The 27,694-nt window shown below is 52.2% G+C and overlaps 1 protein-coding gene across 1 annotated transcript; it reads right to left on the bottom strand.

Moving 5' to 3' along the window:
• Window positions 1-2,438: 2,438 nt before the first annotated feature.
• On the bottom strand, window positions 2,439-26,638 carry ADAMTS8 (ADAM metallopeptidase with thrombospondin type 1 motif 8). Its single transcript, XM_075527993.1, has 9 exons — window positions 25,568-26,638; window positions 17,583-17,822; window positions 16,360-16,495; window positions 15,375-15,542; window positions 13,830-14,131; window positions 10,744-10,927; window positions 7,327-7,499; window positions 7,034-7,209; window positions 2,439-4,816 (listed from the first exon to the last, which is right to left on the bottom strand). The coding sequence occupies exons 1-9, from the start codon at window positions 26,636-26,638 to the stop codon at window positions 4,246-4,248; spliced, it is 3,021 nt and encodes a 1,006-aa protein (XP_075384108.1). The 3' UTR covers window positions 2,439-4,245.
• Window positions 26,639-27,694: the final 1,056 nt, after the last annotated feature.

Below are 27,694 nucleotides of genomic sequence, written 5' to 3'. Positions count from 1 at the left end.
GGGTGGCACAGGGTGCTTCACATTGGACTATTGCTGCCAGCTCGGCAGTCTGTGACCACCAGCTGCTCCCGGGGAGAAAGATGAGGCTTTCTGTTCCCATGAAGATCTACAGCCTTGGAAACCCACAGGGGCTGATCTACTCTGTCCTTCAGTGCTTCCACGGGTCCGAATGGACTTGATGGCAGGGAGAGTATGTAAACTAGCAACACAGACAGGGCAAGAGTGGAAGAGGGCAGGTGGCAAGGACAGTCATTTCAACCTTACCTAAAATATTGCCTTCGCTGCTTGGGGTGTGTGTGAAAGTCTTACCAGTGTATATGTTTAATAATGCAGCAAGTGATAAAAATAAACAGACAAACTCCCTGCCATCGAGTTGATGCCAATTCATAGCGACTCAGTAGGACAGGTTAGAATGGCCTCTGTGGGTTTCTGAGGCTGTAACTCTTTACAAGAGTAAAAAGCTCCGTCTTTCACTCACAGAACCGTGGTTTCAAACTGTGGACCTTGAGGTTAGAAGCCCAACGCATAACCACTGTGCCACATAGAGTTTAAGTTGAGAATGTAAAGAGAAAGCACAAGGGTTTAAAAAGAAAGCCAACATATTCTTTAACTTTTCTATTTTTGTTCTTTTCAAATTTTTGTTGCCAATGCTTCTAAAGATGGGGTAGGGAGGGAAATTTGGGGGGAAAAACGAATAGGTTCCAAAGAAAAGCCAGAAAAATAACAGGTTTGGACACCAGTCACCTGGATCGGTCCTCATTAAGAGGGCCCAGTTGGCTAAAAAGTCTAAAAGTGAAGGGCATTACCTGAGACAAGCTGCAGGGTCAGTGACCAGTTTGTTCCACGGTGCCAGGAAATAGTCTCAGAAGGGAGTTTGGTTTGCCACAGTGGGTTGGGGAAGAGTACAGTTGCATACTCTTGTAAATTCATGAACCTCTCTGGTCAGCTGTAGGAGAGTTAAGGGCAGGGGATCAAGCCCAGGCTATGACACAAGGGTGAAAATAAACTTCGATGCGAACTGAACACTGAAATATTTCTGGCAGGCATTTGGAGGGTCCAGATTGATGACCAAGTAAATTATGTGCAAAGTGAGGGCATCGGGAACATCCCATTAGGAGCACATTGGAAACATGCAAGCCCTCCGCAGAGGGAATCCAGAATTCCCTTCTCCGGGCTACAAGGGTGGCCAGGGCTTGGCCGTGGGGAGTGTGTGGGGGTGTGTGTGAGAATGGCGTGGTCTCTCTTGGCAGGTCTGTGTTTGGAGTCCCGGGGCTGCAGCTGCTGTTTCCAGACACAAACAAGTATGCATTCTGTGCGTCTTGCCGAGCCCACGCAGCAAGGAGAGCCAAGCCGGATTCCATTCTGCTTTGCACATCAGCAGCTCGGCTGCCAGCTGAACTCCGGGGCAAGAGCTGCAACTGGGGATGATGCATTTGGCCTTCATTAATTTGGGAAGAATGAAAAACGGAAGGCGATACAGTGTTTCAGAAACATACCTCAGCCTCAACAAAACTAGTGTGCAACAAAAGTGGATTTTACTTGTATGACTGTGCATTTGCTTAAGTAAGGTCAGCCCCCCACTCTCTGAAGAGAGTAGACCGCCAGGGACAAGTGGTCCAGTCTGTTAACTGCCCCCGTGTAGAGTCGTGTAGTTAGTTCACTGCACAAACATGACCAACCAAGTAGGAAGTAAGGGGCCAGAGACCCCTGTGTCTTGCCTTGTGTCTATCAGGTATGAGTTCTCCCTGGGGACACCCAGTCCAGGTGCTGTGGAGTTGAGTTGATTCTGACTCACAATGAGTCCGTGTGCATGTCAGATTGGAACTGTGCCCCGCGGCGTTTTCAGTGGCTGATCTTTCAGAAGTCAGCTGGCAGAGTGCTCTTCTCTGGGTGCACTGTCGGTTAGCAGCCCAATGTACTAACCATTTTTCACAAACCAGGGTCTCCCCAATAGAGACCAACTCACTGCCATTGAGTTGATGCTGACCCATAGTGATCCTGTAGGACAGGGTACAACTGTCCCCGTGGGTCTCCGAGACGGCAACTCTTTACAGGACTAGAGAGGCTCATCTCTCTCCTACTTTTGTCTAATTCACAAGGGCTCCCACAGCACCTTTATGCCACATATTTGAAGAGATCACCATATGTTTGAAGATATTTTGAAAGAAATCTGAAGGAAAGGATAAAACAGTCCAAATTTGTAGAGAAAAGGATAGATGGCAACGGATCTATTTTCCTTCTTTCACTAGGATGCCATGTCTTGATGTCGTGCCTGTTTCTTCCCACCCATTGGCGACCATGGACAATGTGCTCACTACACCAGGCCACATGAAGCCTGACCCAGAGACGCTCCTCTTTCTGTACTACGTGTTTTATTATATGCAGATGCCAGTGTATACAAAGCAACCCTTGTGAAATAGAAATTTATGAAAATTTAGAGAGATAGATGTTGAGGTCTGAGAAAAGTAGAAATATGCATAGTACGGCACATGTAACCGTGAAGACAAACATACTCACAAGCTTCAAATTTAGCTCTCCTTGACTAGTCACTGGTTCATGAGAAGTGGCTTAGGAAACCTTTGAAAGATTCATCTTACTACAGAAAATGAACAGACTTTCTGGGCTCTAAAGGGGTTTGTACTTGAAGACACTCCAGTCAGCAGGGGGTCACGTTGAGCATCCTGCAGACCAAACTGTTTCAAATCTGCAGCTGCCTGGGAGACTTTCACACGGTTGGGCCCGGCCTCAGGCCGGAGCTGCTGAACCGCTTTCAGGGATAGGAGACATTTGTTTCCGGGCCGTTTGCTCGGCGGGTCAGCCCAGAGACTTTGTGTGGGTCCAGGAGCAGTTGAGGAAGGGGTAGCCAAATCGGGAGGTGTTGAGCTCTCAGGTATATTTGGATGGCTGGGAGGGAATGCTGGTCTGTCTAACTGCATTCTGATTGGGGAAGCTGTGAGTGGCTTGGGCTAAAAGAGTCACGCAAAGGGGTTAAAATGTGTTGTAGTTCAGGACGGGGAGAAGGAAGGATCTGAGGGCATTGGAATGATGGCGCTCAGATAATGGAGAGTCTTGTACCGTTAAAGCGACGGTGGGGAGACATGCATAGTGGGATCAGACCTCCTTTCTCACGAAGAGTCAGGGCAGAGGCCTCCCGTCATTATCAGTAGCTCGGACTTGGAAGCTGCCTCTGGTGTGGTGGCCCTCAAAGTGTGGTTCCCAAACCAAGCATCCATATCACCTGGGAGCTTGCGCGAAAGGCAAAATTTCAGGCCCTATCCATTCAAACAGAGACTCTGGGAGCGGAGGTCCAGCAAATCCATGTTTTAATAAGTCCTCCAGGTGATCCTGAGGAGGCTGGCTTGGGGACCAAGAGATGCAGTTGAGATGAAACAAATGAACAACGTTGCCCAAATGACCTGGGCTCAGCAGGCATATCAGAACATAAAGCAATTTCCGTATTATTTACTGAGGAATGAGGCCTGAAGAGACCCAGTCAGGCACGATGCCAGCCTTCTTGTGTGTCTGAGATGAGCCCACCTAGTGCAGTCTTCATCTTGGGGCATCATGCCCCCTACCCCTTTCACAGAAATCATGAAGCTGACCAGACCTTGACATTCACACAAGATCACCCTTTAGTTTGGAGACATATTTGCATAAATGCTTGAAATGGCTCCATCCCTGCAGGTGGACGCCTGAGAATGTCTGGCTCCCCACAACCTTGAAATCCTGCAGCCCTTCAGGCAGTGGATTTTAATACTGAAGGTCGTCATCGTCGTTTTAAAAAGACAGCCCAGGGCCACGGCTGTGATGCACAATCGGAAAATCACCATAGAACTCCCCTTACCATTTACTAATTTTTCCCCCCTCTGAGGTAGATTATTTACTGGGGAATACAAGTAGAAAAGTCCCCCCTCCCCTCCCCCCATTAAACTTGGGCAGTATTTTGCAAACAGATTGACTCGGGAGTCTCCTGTTTAGGTCAATAAGTGTACTTTTTACCTGTTAACCTATGTCTTCTATATGAACCAAAGCAAGGTCCAATGGACTAGATAGTTCCTGAAGGATCTGTCACATCCATCCCCTCCTCTGTTCCCCTTTATGAGTTCATGTAGTATCCAAGGGGCAGTGGCAATAGGAGGGCTGGCCAGGACGCACCACCTCGCCATGTAGAATCACCACGGTGGAGGTCCTTGTCTATGCCCCGGTGCCCCAAGACCACGAGCAGGCTGGTCCCTGCCCCCGCGTCTACAGAGGGCATGGTTGGCTCCCACAGGACTTCGCATCCTCGGGTTTCAGAGCCTTATCGCAGGTGGCTGAGGCTTGGCCTGTGGAGTCCCAGCACTCTACAGTCCGCCGCTGCCAGCCAGCCCCACAGGTCCTAGAGCACTCAGACCATTCCCCCAGGACCCACTGTGCATTGAGTAGGGGCTGGATGATGTGGGTAGTGACTCTCTCCTTGCTGTTCTGCATGCTGAAGTTCACGTCATTTGGAACAAAGAAGGTGTACTTGACTTTGGGGGGAAAGACCTCACCAGGAACTGTCAGGAGCTGGACAGTCAGCGGCTCAGGTAGAGGCCGGAAACTCTGCAACCTTTCCAAGGTGGCAATGGAACCACTGTACTTAAGAATCGTCCCTTTAACCAAGATGTCCTGTTCCATGGCAGAGATGGCCAGGTTACCGTTGAGCAGGTACCGTCCATCAGAGGCCTTCAGCGCCAGGTAGTTGCCATCATTCTGCACCCCGGGGAGGCTCCTTTGTTTCACGTCAATGTTAGTGGCGCCAGCTGGGATGGTGACGATGTCATTATAGCCGTAACTACGATAGGAACAGAAAGGGGCCCTTAGAACCAAGGGTTACGCAGCCGACATCATGACGGTGCCTCGGGGAGTTAGCCTGCTCACCACTGGGCCGGGTTAGAAACAGTCAGCAGATGATTATGCAATGGGGCTTACAGTTCTAAATAAATTACCTGCGGAGGCAGAGAGGAATGCTTTGTACTTTGGAGTTTTCAAGGGCTTTGATTCCATTTGGCAATTCTATTTCAAACGTTTGGGTTGAAGAGTTTAGATCCGCGAGTCTTGCCAACAGCCCAAAGAGTTTGAAAGCCCAGGAGGGTTGAAAGCTCTGTATCCATTCCAACCAGAGCTGCCACCTCTTGACTGAGAGCAGGTCTGAAGTGCATTCAGTTCTTGACGCTGGCGTCAAGCATTGCTTACCCAGTTCTACTCGCCGTGCTCAGGACCACGCGCAGAAATCTGCTTCACAGCCGCCTTCCCCAACCCTGTCGTTTGCTGCTTACCTGGGCCCCGGTGACCCTCCGCACCACTGGATCAGACCACCGTGACCCGGAGGGTTGTCAGTGGCTGGTTTGTGGAGGGAGGTTGCCAGGCTGGTCTTCCTAGCCTGTCTCCGTCTGGAAGCTCTGCTGAAACCCGTTCAGCATCATAGCAAAAGGAAGGCCTCCATTGACCAAGCGGTGGTAGCTGCCACATTCTAGGAGGGTGATAGAAATCGCATGGCACTTCTTCGAGTCTATCGGTTGCTGGGACTGCATGGCCCCTGCTTGGTTCATAGGGCCCGAGGCCGGGAACCAGGGAGAAACAAATGCTTCTAACACTCTTTTCTCTGGGCATGTTCAGCACACCCTGCGCTGTGTGCTGATATTGTGCTGTCTTGGGAAATGCTTTCCTTCTGGGGGAAGCATAGGGCTTTGTGTGGGGTGGAGAGTCTCTGGCTTTTGTTCTTTTCTTCTAAGCGGAAAGTCTCTGGGCTACGCTGGGTGGGAAGAAAGTGAAGAATTTTGAAGGGGGGAAGTCCATCTGGTTCTCTGCTCTTCTTGACTTATGTCCAGCTGGGGACAGCTGTGTATCCTGAGCAGCTATGAGAGTATGCGATGCCCAAGAGAGATCGGGTTAAGGGACACAGTGTCTGGGTAGCCCCGTCTGTTGTTCTTCCTCCTCTCCTTTGAGTTTAAGCTTGAAAACCCTCCACTTGTTTTCTCTTGGCAGATTTTGTTCTCTGAATCCAGTGGGGAGAGAAAGCGAGAGAGAGAAGGAGAGAGCAGGCCGGGGAGAGACGGAGTGGGCAAGAGAATGGGGTAGGGATGGGACCAGAGTTCCCTAGCTATGATACTAGTAAGTACTCTTAAAAAACTCTTGACATGCTGTGGGTGGTGAGAGTGGAAGGAGAGTGCAGGCTCCGGTCGCCCGCAGGAAGGATGGCTATATGCCCCAGATGCCAGAGTGGCAAAGTGTGCACCACGTAGGACATATCGCATTGTTCTTACTCTCTAAGAAGCTGCGTGAGTTGGCAGAAGAAAAGTGGCCCAGGTGTGAAGGACCTTTGGGTTCTCCTTTGGGCTCTGTCATTAATGATCTGTGCAACCTTACAAGATCCATGTCATTGTTTATGCCTTAACTGATTCACGTGAAAAATGGGGATCATATTATTCTTGCCTTGCTCGCCTCAAAGAATTATTGTAGGAAGTGAAGGTACTTTGGAAACTACCAGGGGCTGTATGAAAGTGGGAAAGTATGCTGCCAGGCAAGTGCCTGGAATTCTGAGGTTCATCAAAGCACTGAGACCACGGATGCCCACTCACTGTAGCCCATCCTGAAGATCCACCAGAGCTAGGGAGGATTCTCGGTGTAGCGGGCGATGCCCGTCCCCAAACCAGCTCGGAGGGGTGGCTCTCTGTGCAGACGGCCAGCACACTCAGAGCAGCATCATGACAATGGATTCAGAGACAATCCATTCCTACCCGTGAGGTCTGCAGCACTACGGAAAAGAGCAGCTCTCGGGGGTGAGGCCTTGCCATGGGCGCTACGCCAAGGGCTGTACATACTCCATCGCATGGATTCTCTAGAATGACTCAGAAAGGGGGGTCTCTGGCACTATGGTGCAAAGAAACGGAAGCTCAGAGTGTTGACATGACACAGCTCGTATGTGGCAGCCACCATTCAACCTTAGGCCTGACCCCAAAGCCCGTGTTCTTATCCACTTTGATCTTTCACCAGGAATGGGGGAACTTACTTGGAGGGATTGAATAAGCCAGAGATCTTTCTGCAAGAGTTGCCGTTGCCCCCACACACCCCACACTTGTCCAGCTTCCTGGGGGAGTCCACCACGTGGTCACAGCCAGCCTTGACGCACTGGCCGCGGACACAGATAGCCAGTGTCTCCGGACCACACAGGGTGCCATCGATCACCTGCAGCGATGTAAGAGAGACCAGAGAGGGCACTGGTGAGACCAGAAGCTGCCATAGGGTGGCCGAGGACAGGCGAGCTTCCTGCCTTTCTCTGGATCTGAGTTCCAGGAGTCTTACTTTGGTCTCAAACACTTTGAACTCGCTCCTCCCTCGGGCTCGGCAGAACAGCTTGCAACGGTCCCGGGGTGACACCCCTGCGTACTTGGGGACCCACTGCAGGGGATTCCCATCCATGTCAGTGTAGTTGAAGGCATTGTACTTCTCACACTGCTGTTCCCTGAAGCTTTTCCCTAAGAAGAAGCAGACAAGACCGAATGACACACCGTCCTGGAGCAGAGGCAGGGCACAGAAAAGCAGGCATAATGGGGGAGGGGGACATGCCCAGACTCGGGGAACCTTTCTGCTTAGTTCCGACATAGGAATACAGGCCCAGGGTCATCTGGGCCCATTTCCCCTGGGCATATCCTGACCTAGATCGTTTTGACTTTTCATCAAAAGGGCAAGAAAGAAGCCATCTAACTCTGGTGTGGAGCTTTCTGGGATCTTTTGGAAAGTCATTAGCTCCATTCCATAGATACAATAAAACGGTCTGGGGACAGGGAGCAATTCTGAATGCGGGAAGGCACCGCACGGCGCACGGAGCGGCATTTTTGGCCATCTGCTCAGCATCCTCTCTCTTGACTTCCTCTGTGGCAGTCAGCGTGAAGCTAAGGACTTGTTGTTTCTGATCTTGCCTCTATACCGCATTTGTTTTCACTCTGGGGATCTCAGAGACCACTGGAGCCCCTCGCTGGTAAAACAGCGAATGTGACTGGCTGTGAACTGGGGGTCTGGAGAGCTGAGTCACTCAGAGTTTCTCCAGAAAAAGGCCTGGTAGTATATTTCCCCCAACAAATCAGCCACTAAAAAGCCCACTTGGGATCACTCTGAATTGGAGCTGACCCCATACTAGCTTTCTTTTAAAACAAAGGGAAACTCTATTTGTATGCTCTGCTATTACTTGCAACTTAGCAAGATCCCAAAGCATATGGTTGTACCACCAACTCGCGTGATTTTCATTGAAGTGTATGATCATTACTCCATCCCAAACTGGCATCTCGGTGTCTTCTAAAACACTTTCATACCCCTTGGATGCATGGACAGGGAGAAAGACTGGGCTTTCTACTTCCATAAGCAGTTAAAATCTCAGAAACCCACAGGGGCAGGTCTACCCTGTCCTGTCGAGTCGCTAGGAGTCAGTATCGACTCGCTGGCTTGTTGGAGGTGGCACAGACAGTGAGGTGGTTCGGAACTTGCTCAGTGGCTTGGTGGGAGGCGCAGACACACTGTGCTGGCTACTCTGCTCTGTCACAGAGACCGCTACGAGTCACAATCAACCTGATGGCACCTCAATAGCAATAACAATCCACTACTTCCAGTCTGTCCGAAGTCCTATGATGATAGCCAGAGCTCACGATTTCACACAAGACTTAGTATCCAGTGCCTTAAACACAGCCCGCCTCCTTTCAATCTTGTTGCAAACTGCTGCCAAGATCAGGCTGTCTAAAATAAGATTTGGGCTTTGTTCACGGTCCTGTCATAATACATGCTCTCACTGCAGAGGTTCTTAACTCCAGCTGTTCCTCTACGTGACCTATGGAGGTGCTTCAAAACACAGATGGCTACAGATTCTGATTCAGGACATCTGAGAAGAGTTCTGGGCCTCTGGGTTTCCAAAGCTCACCAGGTAACCCGATGGGCATCCAAGATGGAGAAGCTCCAAATGCTATTTCTAGCTTCCCAGAAGCTTTACTGTAAATGCTACCACATTCTGCTATCGTCCAACTGAGCTAACCACAAAACGAATAAAGCAGCTGCCATCAAGTCGGCGCTGACTTAGGGCAACCTCCTGTGTGTCAGAATGGAAACGCGCTCTGCAGGGGTTTCAGTGGTGGGTTTCTCAGAAGCAGCTTGCCAGGCCTTTCTTCCGAGAGGCCTCTGGAGAGACTCAAAACCCCAACCTTTTGGATTAACAGTGAGCAAGCTGACTGGGACTCTGAACTAATCACCTTTCTCAAACCTTTTCCTCCATCTCTGAGTGCCCACTTCACGCTTCGTCACCTTCTCAGTCCTGCCTAGTTCTAACTCTCCCTGGAAGCTCTGGGCTTTTAGTTTCTCTGCATACCTTATAAATCTAGGTCTGCGCCTCATGGTTCTGGAGCGCTGGGGCACGGGACTTCAAGTGTTAACTGCTAGGAGCACAAACCCACCAGTCACATCGAGGGGGAAAGATGTGCAGCTGCTTCCATAAAGACTGAAGCTATGGAAATTCCCTGGGGCAGTTCCACTCTGTCCTACAGGGTTGCTAGACATTGGCATCAGGTCAGTGGTGGTTGGTTTTGAACTTTGCGGAGTAAAATGGCTATGTCTTTCAATGAAGTGTAAACTCTTTCGGCACAGAGGCCACGGTGTGTACATTTTGTATGTCATTGATAATATTTATACTACCTACCACAGGCCAAGGTAGACCAGACGTACTAACAAACACTTGATGGAGAGGGCTGACCCTATGCCTATGAAACTATGATGTCATATTGCCCACATCTACCTTCTACCTTGTATTCATTCTTACCATGACCCATCTTGCTTAAAGGACCAGGCACACTTTACCCTGGATGTCACCTAACCCCTCACGATTTCAGGGCAAAATTTCCAGAGCTTCCTGCTGCTTCTGATCTTTCCCATCTTGCAAAACTGCAATGACTACAGATTCCCATGTTAGACACCAAGCCCAATGCCAGTTTATCTTTGCACTTGCATGTGTGTCTCTTCAGGCTCTACTTGTCTTTTCATGCCTGCCAATACTTCCTGGAGCTACACAAAGGGGAGCTGGGAGGGCTGGGGAGGGGAAAATGTGGAATGAGTCCCTCTCACAAGCTGTTCCGAGGCCCTTTTTACTTCTAAGTTACTATGCGTGCTTTCTGGTGAGTACCGGGGAGAGAATATTCCACGGGGCAGTAAAAGTAGTGTTGCCCCCCTGGGAAGGTTCACCAGGGCAGGTGCTATGGTCCTAAGGGAAGACAGGCAACTCTTCTGAGAAGGAATGTGTGATGGAATCAGATTCAGAAATCCTCCCACCGCCCCGGGGGCTGAATGTTGGCTAGAAAGACATTGGAGGTTTGGCTCTGAACTTGCTTTGGAAAACACTTCCTTTCTACACACAGATGAAGATTCACATGCCTTGGGGCAGATTATTATCTTAGACACCAGCTCCCTTGCAAAGCCCTTTCCTGAGGAACGTAGGGAGTGGCATCCTCTGCATCCACATGCGAAGACAGGGGCACTTCCTCTTCTTGACTTGGCTGGCTCTCCCGCACAATCAGAGCTGCCAGGGTCTCTAAGGACGGCTCCCATTGGGGACATCTTGAAGCACCCATTTATGTAGGGAGCTCAGAAAAACATGCTATTCCTCAGACCCACCCTACTCCCCCTTGAGGGATTTGTCGCAGCAACAGCTGTGGCCGCTTTGGCAAGTACTGCCCTGAGTGCCATTACCATTGGGCGGGCATTCCTCTGTGTGGCATGACTGGTACTTAGCTCTCCGACCCAGGCAGTATCTTCCTCCGTTCTGAGGCTCAGGGTCCTTGCACTCACGGTATGAAAACTGAACTCCTCCGCCACAGGTGCGGGAACATTCGCCCCACGGTCCCCACGGGGCCCAGGCTCCATCCACCACAGCCTGTAAAACACAACACGGCGCCGAATGTGGGGATGAGTGAGGGTGTCCGGTCTCTTGTGTAACCCAGTGGCCACTGCTCTGATTCCTTTACTTAGTTATTCTTATGCAGGCAGTCCAGGCAGTTGACATGTGTGGCCTTCTTGGTGCAGTGAGCTGTGCTCATGGCTGTCTCTCAAGTGGTGGGTCCCTGGAGTGACCCATCAGTCCTGGTCCTTACTACGATGCTTGCTGTGATGTTGGCTGAGTGAATGGATGAATGAGACCCTTTTATAGGAATGAGTGGAGTCAACTGTTAGGGTTTTCCATCTGGGCTGCTTTTGTTCCCTTAGAGATGACTGGCAATCTGGGGAGACAAGTCGGTTGTGACAACTGGGGAAGAGAGTGCTACTGGTGTTTAGGGAATGGGGCAGAAGAGATTCTGCTGAAAGCCCTACACTGCATAGCAGAACCCTCTCCCCTCCAAGGGAGACATTCCCTGCCCCACATGTCACGAGGACTGGAGTTGAGAAACCCTGGTCTAAAGCGGCAATCACTGGCAGGGTTTGTCATTAGTCTGCAGTTATCTGGGCCGGGATGGAAAATGCTGCGGACGTACAGAGTTGCTTCCAGTTTTACAACTGACCTATGAGAACAAAGCTTTGGCCTTGGGAGAGTCTTATAAATGATCAAAGAAATCCTTCCTTACACGGTGAATGCAATCAATTTACCCGTAGACGCCATTGTACATATAAAAATGCACACTGGGAAGATGCTTTGTTATCGATCTAGTTGTAGTACCCAAGAAAACAATGATGAAAATAAGCAACAGTTCCTTATGTAAAACAGGAAAAACCGACAACTATTAAAAATATTAACACTAGAAAAGTATAACTGCCCAGATAAAACATTGGCATGATTTCGTCCTTACCTTTTTATACTTTTTCTCTCCATACATCCCTGCAAAGGTCTTCTCTTACCAAAGATATGGTCCTAGCCTTGTGTGACATGATAGTAGGCTAAAAAAGTATTGATAGAAACTGTAGACACCTTCATGAAACCATAATAGCAAATGTGAGAGGCTCACTCCTCGGTCGACACACTCTGGGGCGTGTGCTTTGTCTCGCTAACCCTTTCCCTGAGGAAGTCGATGCTCTTTCCTGACACCACGTCAAAACAGCAGTCTTGATATCCTCAAAGGACTCATGCCGTGTCCCTGTCAAAGGGTCTTGGAGTTTGGGGAACAAGAAAGAAGTCTTCAGGGGCTTCAAGATCAGGGACGCAGGGTGAATGGGGTTAAGCGTCCCAATGACATTCCCACAGGACAGCCCTGGCTATCCTTGAAAAAGGTGTACAGGGGTAAAGGACACACATTCCTTGGCTCAACTTTTCTGACCTTTATTCAGCAATGAAGTTTTCAATTTTCCCCCCATCCCTTCTCCATAAGCTCCTGTGAGTGTCCTGTATCCTAGAAAATCTGTGAAGATTCTTCCTCCCCCAAACAGTCACTATAACATCTGAGCTGGCAACTCTGCCTTGCAGTGAGTTGGTCTAGCAGTGGATCTTCAGAGCTACTGTTTTGATTGGATCTTTTCTTTCTTTTTTATTTTGAAGGCACCTCACGAGACAAAGACAAGTGTGTTACTGAGAGAACTTGTCTCTGTACTGTTGGTAGAGACATGCATAAACATGCTTGTCTGGAATAAACCCATGCATGTGTGAACACAGACCTTAATAGCAAAACTTTTGATTTACCGTCATATTTGGCTTCAAAATTTGTTGTAAACCTCAGAGCTTGCCAGCTTCTTCCTTTACTACCGAGGAGGCTGAGTTGGAGGGAATCGGCCCCTAGCTGATGTGCCCCAGTGTCTGCGATCACGAGGGAGGGTGGAAGGAGGCTGAGAAGTGTATGCGACAGTGTGGTTGACTCTTCCCACACAGGCTCCTGGGTCTCAGTTCAGAAGACATCCGACTGAGGCCAGGTCTCTAGAATTCCAGACCACCCGGAGCTTCAGCCTGGGTTGATCCCAGCCTGGGAGGCTAGCAGGATGCCATTTCATCGGTAGGGCTCGATGTGGGGAGAGAAATTCGACCAGCCTCACATGTGGAGTATTAGAAGCAGGGCAGAGAAGCAAGTCATTGAAAACCCCTCTCTGGCATTTCTTGCACGTTAACTCTGTTGAGGGCCAAGTTTCTCTGCCTGGTTGGAGGCAGACCTTATTCCTTCTCCACTTAGAGTATGGCTTCCTTACCTTTCCTCTCATAGTCACTGTCCCCAACCCTCCCCTCACCCCAGTCCCACCCTATTCCCTGGCCCCAACGCTCCTGAGGACCCACTCAGCTCCTACGTGGGTTTGACACAAGGACTTTCCACTCAGTTCTTAATGAACCGAATGTCCCTCCTCTTGCTTTCAGTGAGAGGGCTCGGCAGTGGTTGCAAACACAAGCTCACACCAAAAGCCCTTGTGAGGACAGCATGGGACGAGGCGGCACACAGGGTCGGGAGGCACTGGAACCGACTCGTTGGCACCTAACAACAATAACTCCTGCCGTCACCCTCTCTGCCAGGAAGCTTGTTAGCAATGACTTCTACTTATTGACTGTCCCTCTGCCAATGTTTGCGTCAGTCTTCCATAGTTTATCACTGAGCCTTCATGTTGCCTCCCTCCCAAGCATTTTCGAAGGGGGTGCTCAAGAAGTGTCTGCAAGAATGGTAGCATCATTCTTTTGCCTAGGAATATTGCCTCGGGTCTTTGGATAAATAAGCTGTGGGTTGTTTGTTAAAAGATGAGGGATATGATAGGGTCACACCTTGCAGCAAAGCCCAAAGTGTCTTAGTTCCAAGGTCTCTTAGTTCTGGACTCCCAATTGGTCTCCCCTGTGAAACATCCTCCCTCCCCAGTGCTGACCATTGGCCGCCACTCACCTTGGGCTGCTCCACTTCCTCTTCAGGCAGACAGCTGCCTTCCCAGCAGAGGTGCTTGGACCCACAAGGTGTCCCATCTGCCCAAGGCAGGCTGCCATTCTTGGTGTGGCAAAAGGGCTCGGTGCCCTCCAAATAGCACCAGAGCTGGGCACAGATGTCTTGCACAGAGGTGTTGGGGCAGTGGCGGAAGCCTGGCCCAAAGATCTGCTTGCACTGCTGGTCCAGTGCATAGAGGGTCCTGTGCCCTGGGAGGTCTGTCGGGAGGGGAAGTGCTGAGGTGGGGGCATCCAGGAGGCAGTCTCCTGAGAGATGGAGGAAGCAGAGGGTGAGGGTAAGGGGCAGGACCTGCCTTTCTCTGGAACCTCCCCTATCACACTGGAATATCTATCGATTGGGATGGAAAGCAGTTCCTTTGAACTCAATCTGAAACTGCCAGCTCCCAATCATCTACAAAGGGCATATCCAATCTTTTATTATCAGTAGCATTATTTTTTAAGGAATTATTTTCTTTTGTCACCACTAACATCTAGAGCACATTTTCCCTTGCTCATTCAGTGAGGGCCAAGGGTATGTAGTTAACGGAAATCTGATTCTAAAAGTGCCAAACCAAATCCATCTATTCCATTTCAGCTCCTAGTGAGCCCATGGAGACAGAGTACCTTTCAAAGGCAGGTTACCAGTTGAGGCGCCTCTGAATTGGTGCCAACCTTTTGGTAAGTAGGTTAGTAGCTTGGTTAGTAAGATTGAGTTGCACCATCCAAGGGCTCCATATTAATTTAAACTCACTTAATAATTACGGATGTATATCTGTCCTTACAAATGTTGTCATGCAAACAACAAAGGCAGAGTATCACTGTCTGGACAATATCAGAGCTTTGCATTTGTGTATCTGTCTTCCTCAATGGGAAGAATTCAAGAACTGCTTTCTAAGGCAAGCCACCTGCCTACTACCACCTGCCGCTCACTGTCACACGATTGTTCACAGAGACTTGGCCACTGCTGGCTTATCACATGATCCATCACTGTGGCTGGATGTTAATTCCTCCAATGTTCAAGAAGCTTTCTTCCCTTCCTTTAAGTTCTGTTCAAACCCAGACCATTTTCTGAGGCTGAGTTCCCCCTCTTGTGACTATTAACCTCTAAACCAGGGGTTTCAACTTTCCTGATGCCTCGACCTTTTAATACAGTTCCTCAAGTTGTGATGACCGCCCCCCCCCCACCATAACATTTTTCCTGTTGCTACTCCATAACTGTAATTTTGCTACTGCTATGAATCGGGCAATCCCTGTGAAAGGGTCGTTCCACCCCCAAAAGGGTTGTGACCCACAAACACACGGGACCGGGCTGCTGGAAGATAAGGAAGAGGGAGCAGCATGGAGGCCGAGATAGGGACCTCTCTCTGAGTTGACATGCAACACCCAGTGTCACGGTGCTCCGTGATAGAGCACGATGGAACTATCTCCCCGTGTCATGCAAGCTCCAGCCGGGGCTGGAGCTCAACAGCTGGCAGAGAAGGTGGGGAGTGGGGAGCCGGGTAATATCTACCATGACCGCTGTCCAGGAACTCTGTTATGTACATGGCACTGCAGGGCGACCAGGGCAGCGTCTTGTTGAGGTAGACGAAAAGTGGGGCCATCATGTGGTGCTTGTCCATGGGCCCAAAGAGGCGCTCACAGGGCTTGGAGTCATCGTGAGGCATGCTGAGAACGTGTCCTGGGGAGCAGAGAAGGAAGGCCCGTTCGCCTCTGCTTCTCTCCAGCACGCCCTCCCCTGTGTCTGTCCTGCTGCACCCAGTTCATTGTAGGAGAGAGCCAAACCAGTAAACTAACCCAGTCACCAAAGGGCCGACCCTGACTTAGGGAGACCCCTGTGTGTCAGAGTAGTGCTGCGCTCCAGGGGTCCTCAATGGCCGCCCTGTGGGGAGGTCCATCATCAGCTTCCTCTGGGGCACCTCTGGGTGGAGCTGAACTACCAGCCTTTCAATTGAGTGCGTTCACCATTTGCACCACTCAGGGACGCCACGAGAGTGCCAGCTTCTGCCATGCCCGAAGTGCCACCCACCGACCCAGTCAACGTGGGATGGTCGGGCCTCACTCCCTTTTGATTTTCCGTTCAGAAAACTCTCTGAGCTGCTAAAGCACCCCGGCGCCTCCCCATTTTCACAGGGGGCCTATTCTTTGCTGGCTGGATGGCATCTTCCTTATGTTGATCTTTACAGAAACCCTTACTGCGTAGCTTGTATACAGCAGTGCAACCGCACGCAAACATTTGCTTCCCAGCTTGCAGACGTGTCCCAGGTAACAGCTTAACATCTTGGCTGTGTGCTCAGCTCAGGCCAGTAGTCACAGTCACTCTCCCCGTGTGACGGCAAGCACAGGATCTACACGGTGACAGGCCTTCTGTCTCAATTACCACGGGCTCAGGGCTAAGAGGGAAGGCTGTGTGTTCCTTCTGGGCTCGAGTAACTTGGATTTGGAAGAGGCAGTGGCCTCTGACATGATGAAGGAGATCTTGGCCTGGCAAGCCTTACCTAGTTCGTGGGCCAACGTGTAGGCCGCCTGGAGTCCCTCGTCCTCGATTACAGAGCAGCTCTTGTTGGGGTCGCAGATTGTGCCAATATCAGCCACACCCAGGGTGTCACACATACCCTCCTTCCCACAGAAGTTCTGCTTGGTGGAGAGAGAGCAAGAGTGAGAGAGCGAATGAGCGCAAGCAGGAGTGTACGTGTGGAAGGTGGCCAGTTACCAGGGAAGGGAGGGAGGGGCCTGTGCCGGTGAATGTGGAATTTCGTATCTGAACTTCCCATAAGGTATCAGTCTGAAGGGCACATATGGCGTTAGTTTTTCTTCTTTTTTCCTTGAGGCAGCAGCAGCAGCAGTAAGTCTCTGACTTAGACAGTGACTTCTGACCCCTTTTGTTAGAGGGAAAAACCCAAACCCAAACCCACAAACCACAAAGACTTGGATTTCTGAGAGGCATAGAACAGAAACTCTCCCTATTTCTGCCCTGAATTGAAGGGGATTTAAAAATCCAAATGGTTTCTGTGCAAGGCCACTCACGTAAGGATTTCTTTGTTTCTCGATGTGGACCGTGACCTAGGACTTGAAGAGCTTCCACAAAGCTGTTCTCAGACGAAGGATGACAGAGCGGCTAAGTATACTGGCTTCGCAGCAAGCCAGCCCAGGCTTGAATACGCGCACTCCCGCTTAAATGGAAGGTTGCTCCGTGCCTCAGTCTCCCCAGGGTAAAAGGAGACTAACTCTTCCAGGGGTTGTGGCGAGGCTTGGAGGAGGGAACAGCACCTGGCACCTAGTACTCTACTTTCTCCCCTTCAGGAAACTGTTCACTTGAACCACTCCCAGTAGAACAGCCACTGTCCTGATTTTGAGGACACCCCAGTGCTTGCCTGCCCCCGGGTCTGAAAACCACCGAAGATGAAATGCATTGCTTAATTCCAACTCCAAACCTCTCTTGGCAATTTAAGCCCATTTCCTCTGGCTATGACCTCAGCAGCCAGCTGGTCACAAACTTTTGGAAAAGAGCCCTCTGAGATTCTTCTCCTTCGCTTGCAAATACCTCACACTCTGATCCCTGTCCTCATGACCTCCTCCTCTTCATTCCTCTCTCCCTCCAGGCTTCTGGCAGCCAGCTGGGGCCAGCGGGCAGACATTTCCCATGTAAGGGCAGCCCAGTGGTCCTGCCCTTGATCCGCCCTCCATCGCCTGTCCTCCCCTGGGTCTCCAGCCCACAGACCTGTCTGGTGAGCAGGATGGCTGTGTCGTAGTGCTCTGGGTGGCGGTCGCTGGGGTGGTTGAACTGCCGTTGCCAGCTGCAGAAGTTGCGCAGGGTCAGGCCGCCGTTGTCAGAGACCTCTGGGCCCCACTGCTCGTCTTCCACTATCAACACCTTCACCACCACCAGGTTGATGGCATTCCTGATGCTGGGGTGCTTGTAGATCTGGGCTGCCACGGACATCAGTGTCAGGATATGGTTCTGTCGGGGAGGAGGAATAGGCAAGGAAAAGGTGAGATCCGTGGCCCTTGGTCTGCCAACTTCTTGTGTTGGGGACCTCACTGCATATATGCTTGAAACTGAGCTGAGCATTTTATACGGGACGTCATGTATAAGACTCACCAATACCTTGGCTTTATTTTCTCTTCACTCTACACAGGAAACGAACTGAGACTCAGTAATTGGCTTAGGCTCACACAGGGAGTAAATGTGGAGCCAAAATTAGAACTCAGGTTCTCTCCAAAGCTTATTCACCCAACATCTAGCCCTGTGCGGTGTCGGACCATAGACACCAACCATGGGGAGCTATATTTAAGTTCCAATTAATTAAAGTGAAATAAAATGAAAATTAGTTCTTTGGTCAACTAGCGATATGCCAGCTGTGTTAATAGCCCTATATGGCAAGTGACTACCATAATCAACCGTGACTATAGATAATTTCCACCAGGACAGGAAGTTCTTTTGGACGGCGCTGCTTGTTATGTCTTAACCTTGACACCAATTGTCTTCCTGCCAGCAGGCCCCACCACCTCTCAGGCCTCAGCCCAAAAGCAATGATCAGAATGCTCAAGGTTAGTAGACTTTCTCTCTTGGAACCCAGCTGAGTGTTTTCCTGTTGGGGCAACTGTGTACTCTTCAGGAGAAGGGGGCTTCTGGGAACTGTGGACTGTGCAAGCTCTGGCCTGATGCTGCACACCAGCAAAGCTGCCCTGCGCCCTGGTCTGCTCCAGTGACTTTGCACAGGTTGCTCGCAATCATTCTGTGAAGGCAGTGCTGTAGTCCTCACGTGATGATTGTGGAGGCAGAAGCTCGCACAAGCTTCCTAACTCAACTGCTGTCCCAGGGACCATAGACCAAGGACGCCCGTCCAGATGTCTGCCTTCTAAATCCATGCTCTTCCCTGTGTTTTCCAGGGCTCGGTGTCCTGGCTTCTGCCTGGATAGCCCTGCAGGTTGTCTTTGCGTGTGTCTGTGTGTGTGTGTAACTAAGAATCGATGGACCTTGTTCAACCCCCAAGAGTCCCTGTCTGGCACAAACAGTTAGGCACTCAGCTAATTACCCAAAGGCTGAAGACTTGAACCCACCCAGAGGTGTATTATTAGAAGGTCGGCCATGGACTTCTGAAAAATCCATCATAGAAAACATCATAGAGCTAAGTGCTACTGGGATACATATGGGGTTACCATGAGTCAGAACTGACTTAATGGCGTGTGTGTGTGTGTGTGTGTGTGTGTGATGAGATCCAGGTCTGAGGCTCCTGCATACATCCAACCCTGGATCACTGCTTGATCTTGTTCCTATCTGCTTGGTCCTGAGGTTTCTAACCACCCCGTGCTAGGATCTAAGGTTTTGAGAGGTGGCCAGATTGGAGCTTGCTTCAGGGAGCTCTTGAAGCGGGTCCTCTGGAATGACTGTGCAGAAGGGGATGCACAGGGGTAGAGGTACCTTTCACCAGGGACACGGCCCACCAAGCTGTCGCTTGCCTGCTCTATGTACCTGTCCCTCATAACGCCACTTCCTGTTTGCTGTTTACCTCTCCTGTGGTCTAGATGGTGAGAGGGGAGGGAGGGGAAAGGAGCGAACACCAGAAAGGTGTATTCTCTTTGGATCCCACTATTTGTGAATGAGATCTGTTCCCCTGGAAGGCAAGCAGTCAGGTGCTTGGTCAGTCCGACAAACGGTCCGTCAGGTTTCTTGGCGTGTGTAGCACTCCAGCGATGTTCAGGCTGATGTCATTGTCTTATCAGGAAAGCTGAAACTTGGCATTTGCTCTCAGAGTTGGGTCCTGTAGAAAACAGCTATCAGATCACTATGCAACTGAGCGACTTAGGAATAGCAACTGACTGGAACCAATTCCTGGCCAGGTCTTCACTGCCTCCAAGGCAGCGAGCGTCTCCTGGGTGCTCACCTTAGGGAAGAAGAGGATCTGATGGGCTCAGGGTCAAGTTCCAAGTCAACCTGCAACTACCCGCATAAGATTTCCGCCTCTTGGAGCCTCCCTTTTACAAGCGGATCATTGGGTAAGCCAATGTCTTGGGAAGATGATGCTTGGTGACAAGGGGTGTCAACAGCTACACACGGTCCGAGGAGGTCTGGCATAGGTCCAAAGACCTGATGTGGATGAGCCTCTGGTGGCTCTCAGGCAGCACAGCTGAGCAAAAGACACCACCACGGCCCTGGCCTCGGGGCGAATCAGAGAGAAATGAGCAACAGGAAGGACAGGTCAGAAGCCAGCAGGAGCTGCCCAACACTTAAAATCTTCAGGCACTCCAATTTTCAGACGGGTTCCTCTCGTGTAGTTTAGGAGGTTCTTGTGAGGGTCTTCTCCAGAGACTTTAGAACTCTCTGGCTGATCAGGCTTGGGCCCATTTTGCTTCAGAGTAGGAGGCTGAACTTGAGGACATGTTCAAGGCCCCTTTGGTTGCTGAAGAAGTCCCTTGTTAGCACAGATGGCTAAGCACTGAGCTGCTAACGGAAAGGTTGGAGGGCCAAGTGTACCTCAGAGAGAGGCCTGGTGATGTTCTACCCCAGGGTCACAGCCATGAACACCATCTGGAGCAGAGTTTTGCTCTGACCTACATGGAGTCACCATGGGTTGTAATGGCTTGATGACACTTGGTTTTTGTTTTCTTTTGGTTTTCGGCCTCCCTGCTGACTCCCTCAGAAGATAATATGTCCTGCAACAGGGCGACCTGGACTACGGGTGCCTGCATTTCTTTTAAAATCCCTTAGTGCGCTTTGCCTCTACTAAAAACCTTGGTGCCCTTTGCCTCTACTTCACTCGTCTGCGTCTCGGAGTTTTAAGAGTCTGGACGCACTGCCATACCCGAATTCTTCCCTCCGGTCGGCTCTTCGGGCCACAGAAGCAGGCACGCTTACTGTTTGCGATGCATTTTACAGTTCAGTAGAGGGAAGAAGCCACTGAGCCTGGGTGGGGCTGGTGGCCACAGTTCTGTAAGCCTCTGGTTCTGGGCCAACCCTCTGGACCCACAGGGCTGGTCTGGCTCCCAGTCACCATGGGGGCAGGCGCAGAACCGGTCAAAGAAAAGGTCAGAGCACTTGCTCCACCATCTGGTGTCTATTTATACCTCCCTGTTCATTACACAAATCCAGGATGAAGACTGTAAGCAGAACTGTCTGCCCCCCACCCTCGCCCAAGGGGGAGGTGGGCAGGTGGGAGATAACATCTAAAAATCCATGACAGACTGGTGGGTGTTTAAGAGCAATCCAGTCAGGGGGTGTCAAGCAACCCCGCTCTTGACTAAGATTCCACTCCTTAAGTCTCTTTAGAGAAAGGCAAGTCAATTTTGGAAGGCAAGTCTTCCTCTGTGGGTTTTCCCAGAGCCTGAAAGAGAGTAAAACACTGTAGCCCACTGTGTTAGTCAGAGTTGACTAGAGAAACAAATCCTCTGTGGTAGTTCCCTAATCTGGTGTCAATTTGAGACTATTGAGAGTGAAGGGGTGGAGTTTAGCCTGTTAATCAGGTCGCAGTTGGATGGCTTCATTTTGAGGTGCTAAGGAGATACACAGCTCACTGGAGGCAGGACAGTCCCTCTCTGCTTCCTCTTCCTGCTGACAAGGCACATGGCACTATGATGATGGACCGGGAGCCCTGCAGCTGGAAGAACCATGTGGAGACCCACACCAGCACTGAGATGCTTTCACTGCCACTGGATGCAAAAGACTTCCCACCCACTGGCCTGCGATCTTCCTGCATTCGGCGTCATTGCATGTGCTGCGTGAGTCTGAAGAGAAACTGATAGGTTGGTATCGGACATGGCTAATATCAGATTTATGGACTTGATCTGGATTGGGCTGGAATGTTTTCTTAATATTCAATTGCTCTTGTATAGAAAGCTCTTTCTCATACATGAGTCTCCCTGGATTTGTTTTTCGAGTCTACCCAGATTAACACACCCACTAAGCTGGGTTATAAAACCGCTTAGCTTCTCTGCTAAGAGAAGACTTTAATCAGGAGACTTTTCCCAGGGAGCTCTTTTGGTACCCTGAGCCCACTGTGAGTGGCTTGGGGCTGGGTCATGCACATTTCCCACGATTCACTCTTCTGCCAGCATATTCACTCATCACACGTTGCTTGTTTCCTCTTCCCACTGTAGGTCCCACAGCGCTTACAAGTTGTGCCCTTAGGAGAGGCCAAGGCAGGAAGAGTGGCACCGTGGAAACTGACCTCAGTAACAGGTGCCATGATCTTTCCTTCCTGGAGTCTATTTAGAGTGGGATGCAGTGCTGCCAGGAGTGGGGCGAAAGCAAAGGGAGAAAGACCGTAGCAGGGACAAACAGGAGCATGCAGGGGCGGGGGTGGGGGGTGGGGTGGGGGATCCATCGCTCCTGGTTCTCAGAGCAGCAAAGGGTCAACTCACTTCTGCGGAGGAGTCACAGTGGTACAGTGGTCAAAGTCTTACTTACCTGATCACCAAAGGGTTGCCATTCAAATCCACCAATGGCTCTGCTGGAGAGACCTGGCTGTGGGTGCCTATGCAGATCAGCACCTTCCCAGTGTGGGCAGGAGGCCTGACTCACCTGCCCCACTTTCTTGCTCCAGTTTCACACAGGGTTGCAATTAGCTGCAGCTGGATGCACCTCAGCCTCCTGCAAGGTGGTCCCCTTCTTTCAGAAAGCCCCTTTTGTTTGCACTTAACTTTGAAACCAGCTAAGTGGCAGGAGGCAGGGGCCTTTTGTCAAGGGATTATGTGAACTCAATTGCTCTGGAATTCTGGGAGACTCTGTGGTAGTGCAGCAGGGAGACCAGCCTGGAGCCCCCCTCCCCCCCCAGTTGGCTGGGTCTTTGCAATGCTGGAGTTCATGACCCATTCCCCAACCAGAGACAAGCGGTGGGGGGGCGGGGGGAGTCACAGACCCTCCCCATGATAAAAAGTCACTACACTCAAGAGTGTGTAGGAAGCTGGGGCTGCAGACCCAGTGCTGTCACTTATCAGCCACATGACCTTGGGAAAGTCACATCACCTCTGAGAGCCTCACTCCACCCCCATGCACACCCCCACCCCCCTTCAGCCTTCCCCTCCTTCACAGGTCTTTCCTCTAAGACAATGAGGGTAAAGCCAGTTGGTAAATTCCACACACCAAGAGAGGGGCTTCCTCCCAGAGTGCTGCATCTTCAAGGAGACCTCCCAGATTTGGGCCAGCCTCCCAGATGCTTAGAGTAGAAGTGGTGCAGGTGAGCGATGAAGGGAACCCCAGCCCTGAGGGTAGCTAGGGTTTCTTTTCAACTGCATGCTGCCCGCCAATGAGTCCATTTGCATGAATAAAGTTTCTAGGCGGCTCCTTGGAGAGTTGCCGATAAAAGACTGGCTTCTATTTGAAGTAGCCACTGGAAGAGGCAGGACTTGATTTTCTTTTTTCTCTCAGTTGAGCTCATGGGGCAGTTTCAGGAAGCCAAGGGAAATGGACTGCAGCGTTCAAGGCTATACACTTGGTGTTGTCTCCACAACCAGTGAAGCGTGCCAACCCAGAGGGGCCAGTGGATGGTCAGAGGAAGGCTGAGCCCTGCCCTTCTCCCACTTCAAAATGGGGACTTCACTGGGGCAGGCAGGTCACAGAATAATGAAGTCTAAGTGGGGATGGCGGGGAGCAGCTGGCCCAGCGGAGAGAGTTTGAAGACCTGGAAGTAGGTCCCCTAGGGAGAGCAGCTGATGCCTATTCTGACAAGCTCTGCCTATCCACGTTAGCTGGCTAGGTAGGCAGGTGCCTGTAGGTGACTGCAAATGGCTCAGAGAGATGTGTGTGAATGTGGAAGGGATGGGGGATGGGGTTATCATGAGCTAGGTGGTCAAGGCATGGGGCACACAGGGCATCTGGGCAGCTCTGTTACAAAGAAGGCCCGTTTCTCAGATGTCCCCGAGCCTTAAAGCCTACCTAGTGGGGCCTATGCTGGAGCTACGCTCCGAAGCACATCGGCCTCCAGATGGCTGTGTCATTGGCAAATGCAACGTGCGCCTAGAAGCACGTACGGAAGTCTCTCAGGTATCTAGGAGATGGGAGAGTGAGCTGATAGGAGACTGAGAAACCACGGCTCTTCTGTAGCTCCCCTTTCTCACTGAATTCCGACCTCTTGGTTCTTAGGCTTGTCAGAAACCCATCTGTATGCGGAGAGGGCCCAGCAGTCCAGGTCTTGGCGTGCATGCACGCTCCCGGTCCTTTCCGGTTGCATCCCTAGAAACTCGATTCTTACAGTGCTAAGTGAGACGGGACACGCCCTCTCCTGCCATTCTCCCGGCCTCGTTGAACAGAGGAGTCAGAGAAGGCAAGGAAAAGACCTACTCAATGGGCTCAGACCTATAGCCTGTGGGCAGGCTGCCCGAACCACCTCTGTGATCCTTGCACGGATACCCCGCAGGCCTGCCGTCTGGGGGTAAACCGACCTGTGCAGGGGCCCCAGAAACAGCCAGCCAGACCTCTCACCCCTGTGGTTTCCTGCTCCTTTCCGGCTGAGAACACATCTCTTAATGACTGAAGGGTGAGGAAGGTGGGTGAGAGAAGTGCAGCCGGCTCCCTGTCAGGATTATTCTGCACAGGTGTTAGAATAGGGACATCAGCCAAGGCTGCCACCATGACAAAGTGCTTGCCACCCGCACTGCAGTGACTGCCCAGATTCTTATTCTAAAGAACCGTGGCCCCAGGAAAGGCCAGTTCTCTTCTGCCAGGCACACCTCAGGTTCTCTGCTCCCCGTGAGAAGAGACTCCTTATTTCTTCACAAAAGTCCTTGGGGGAGGTGGTGGGTCTCAGGGTGCCACAGGCGCCCCCTGCTGCATTCGCCCCACTTGAGTTCAGGGACCGATGATCTGGTGCCCCTCTTGGCCTCAGTTATCCTACCCCAGCACAGCCAGAGAGTCACCCAAAGAGTTAACACCCCCCACTCCTTCCACCCCCTTTTCCACGGCAGCTTCAGTTTCTAGGGCTGAGCCTCTAGGCAGAAGTTCTCCTCCCTCCCTTCTTGTGTTGGATGCTGGCACAGCTGCTGTTTGCCAGGGCTGTGGGCCAGGTTGGCAAGGTAGCCCATGCCCCTTGATCAGAACCATCTGGGCACACAGAAGGGTGAGCAGCCTCTTCCAGGTTCAACACCCTCCAAACAATGCCTTTTACTTATGGCAACTTCAGGGCAGTCTCCAAAGGGCGTGGAGCGGCCCCATGGCCCCATCATTTCTTCCCAGCTGCCTTGCCTGTGAAGCCTTTGAGATCCAGACTGAGGGAGGGAGTGAGGGTGAGGGGGGGGGGGGTTGGGTTGTTACTGCTCCCCAAAGGTCCATTTTCAATTTCCTTTGGGCGAGACAGGTGCTGGGGTGCATTCGAATCCTCTTTCCAATCAGTCTGCTGAACGCTACAAGGGATTCAGAATGGTGGTGGTGGTGGTGGTGGTGGTGGTGGTGGTGGTGGTGGTGGTGGTGGTGTGTGTGTGTGTGTGTGTGTGTGTGGGGTGGGGTGGGGTTGGATGGGGGGGGTGCATAGTAGAGAGGAGGGCGTGCCAGGACCAGGGAAAGTACACAGGTGATGGGTGAAGTCGCTTGGGTGGTAGAAGGTACATGTAAGAGTCACGGCCCTTTCTCAGAGGGCTGTTTAGCTTTGGTTTGGCTGGGAAGCATGAGGAACACTTTCCCCAAAGGGATTGGGAAGGGAAGCACTTGGAGACCCTGGCAGGCGTCTGGGGACGGCCAGGCAAGGTAACCGGGGAAGGCTCGTGGAGTCCTACCTGCAGGTCGGCCCCATAGAAGGCCGCCATGGACGCATCAGCCACCAGTAAGGTCTCCACGAAGCGGTCCTCCGACACAAATCGCTTGGTCCTATTCCTGGCCCCCAGGAGGAGCGAGAGCTCGCCGGCGCCGGCCGTCTCCTCTCCGTCGGCCACCTCGTCGTCGTCTTCCAGGGGCGGCCTGCGGCCCTCGCTCCCCTCCACTCGCCCCTCGGGGGTCCCCGGGCTGGGGCGGCCGTCGCGGGAGCCAGCCCCCCAGCGCTGCAGCCGGTGCGGCTGGCTGAGCGAGTGCCCGGCGCCCTGCGGCTGGATGGTGAACTCCTCGCCCGCCAGCACGAAGGAGCCGCTCAGGCCGCCGCACAGGCTCACGGCCGCCAGCGACCCGGGCTCGCCGTCCACGGTGCCCGAGAAGAAGCAGCCGCGCAGCCCCGCCTCGTCGCCCGGCGGCCCGCCGCGCGCCCCGAGGTGCCGGATCTGGAAGCCGGGCGCGAGGAAGCTGGCGTCGGGCGCCAGGCGCAGCACGAAGCCCCGGCCGAAGGCGGACAGGTGGAGCGCCAGCTGGCCCTCGGCGCCCGGCCACCGCGTGGGCACCACCAGCTCGGCGGCGGCGGCGGCTGCGCGGCGCGGGGCCGGGGCGGCGCGGGCGGGCGGCGGCGGCGGCGGCAGCAGCAGCAGCAGCAGCAGCCACGCGGACGGCCGGAGGCGCGGGGCGCCGGGGGCGCCGGGGGCGCGGGGGCCGCGCGCGGGGACCGGCCTCGGCCGCGACGGGCAGGTGCCGGCGGCCGCGAGCGCGCTCCCCGCGCTCTCCAGGGAAGGCGGCATCGGGGGCCGGCCGGGCGGCGCCGGGGCCGCGGGCTCGGGTTCGAGGTGCGCCGCAGCGCGCGCGGCTCCCGCCGGGGACCCCTCGACAGCCGGGCCCGGTCTCTCCTCGAGCGCGGGCAGCTGCTCCCGGGCGGCGCGCGTCTCCTCCGGGCCGGCCGCGCCGTCCGCCTCCCGCCGCCTCCCAGCCCCGGGCGCGCCGAGTGGGTTGCCGAACCCGCCGTATTTATACTTCCTTCCCGGCTTTGACATAAGAGGTTTATTTTTGATCTCTCACGATTCCCGTTTCCCCTCCCCTGGGATCAGAGGAACTGCAAAGGGGGAGCAGGAGAGGAGGAAAAGGTTTGGGACGAAATGTAAAACCAATCAGGAGTTAGCGAGACCCGCCCCCTTCCCCCTGGCCGCCCCCCCTCACCCCCTTTTAAGTGTCAACTTAGCTCTTTTCCCCCCCTTTCTTTTACGCGATGCCACGTTAACCCCTGCAGTGCTGGGCTGGACTTGGGCCGAAGACCCCAGCCGCTGCCTGCTCGGGGCAGGGTGCCCGCAGCCTGCGAAGAGCTTTCTGCACCGCCCCCCGCGGCAGGGTTCGCCTCCCTCCCGAGATAGCTTAGTGTCAGAGGAGGGAGCGGGAAAAGTTCCAGGGCCTTTCACGTCACGCCTGAGAGGAAGGTGGGCGAGGTCGTTCCGGGATCCTTTTTGTGCCTCTGTCAGGTACTGCCCATCAGGACAATCGGCTTCTTTTAGTCCGCTGGACTCCTTTCCTTAGCCAGTGAGGCTAAGCATGCAAGCCGGATTCTCAGGCCTTCTTACCTCCAAAGGGAACATTATGACAACCACAAAGTCCCCTTTAAAAAAGTTCATAAATATCTTTCATGTATCATACAGTCTAATCAATCATATGAACAGGCATTGTGCAATCACTTCCACAATCAGTTTCCGAATTTTCCTCTCCTACCCAATGTTGTCAACTTCCCGTTTCCCACCATCCTTCCCTGCCATGCCCCCAAGTAATGATTATTCAGGTACTGTCTCTAGATTTCCCTATCCTGGATTGCATATACACAAACTTATATAAAACACCAACAGCCAGCCAGCCAGCAAACAAAAACATCTAGTCTAGACAAAACAGAAAAACCTCAATTGAAAAGAAAGCAGAACATATTAAAAACTGAAACAACTTAAAAGTGGGTCAAGATGGAGATCAAAGGACAAGGTGTTACATTTTAACCTAACTACAATACAATACACTCTGTCTGATAGCAAAGCTGTTCACATCCCTCAACTATGGTCCCAGGGGATTCACCAGAG

Source organism: Tenrec ecaudatus, chromosome 12 (genome assembly GCF_050624435.1).
Source record: "Tenrec ecaudatus isolate mTenEca1 chromosome 12, mTenEca1.hap1, whole genome shotgun sequence".
Classification (NCBI taxonomy): Eukaryota; Metazoa; Chordata; class Mammalia; order Afrosoricida; family Tenrecidae; genus Tenrec; species Tenrec ecaudatus.
Note: the sequence above shows the minus strand (reverse complement) of the source record. Positions and strands in the feature narration are given on the sequence as shown.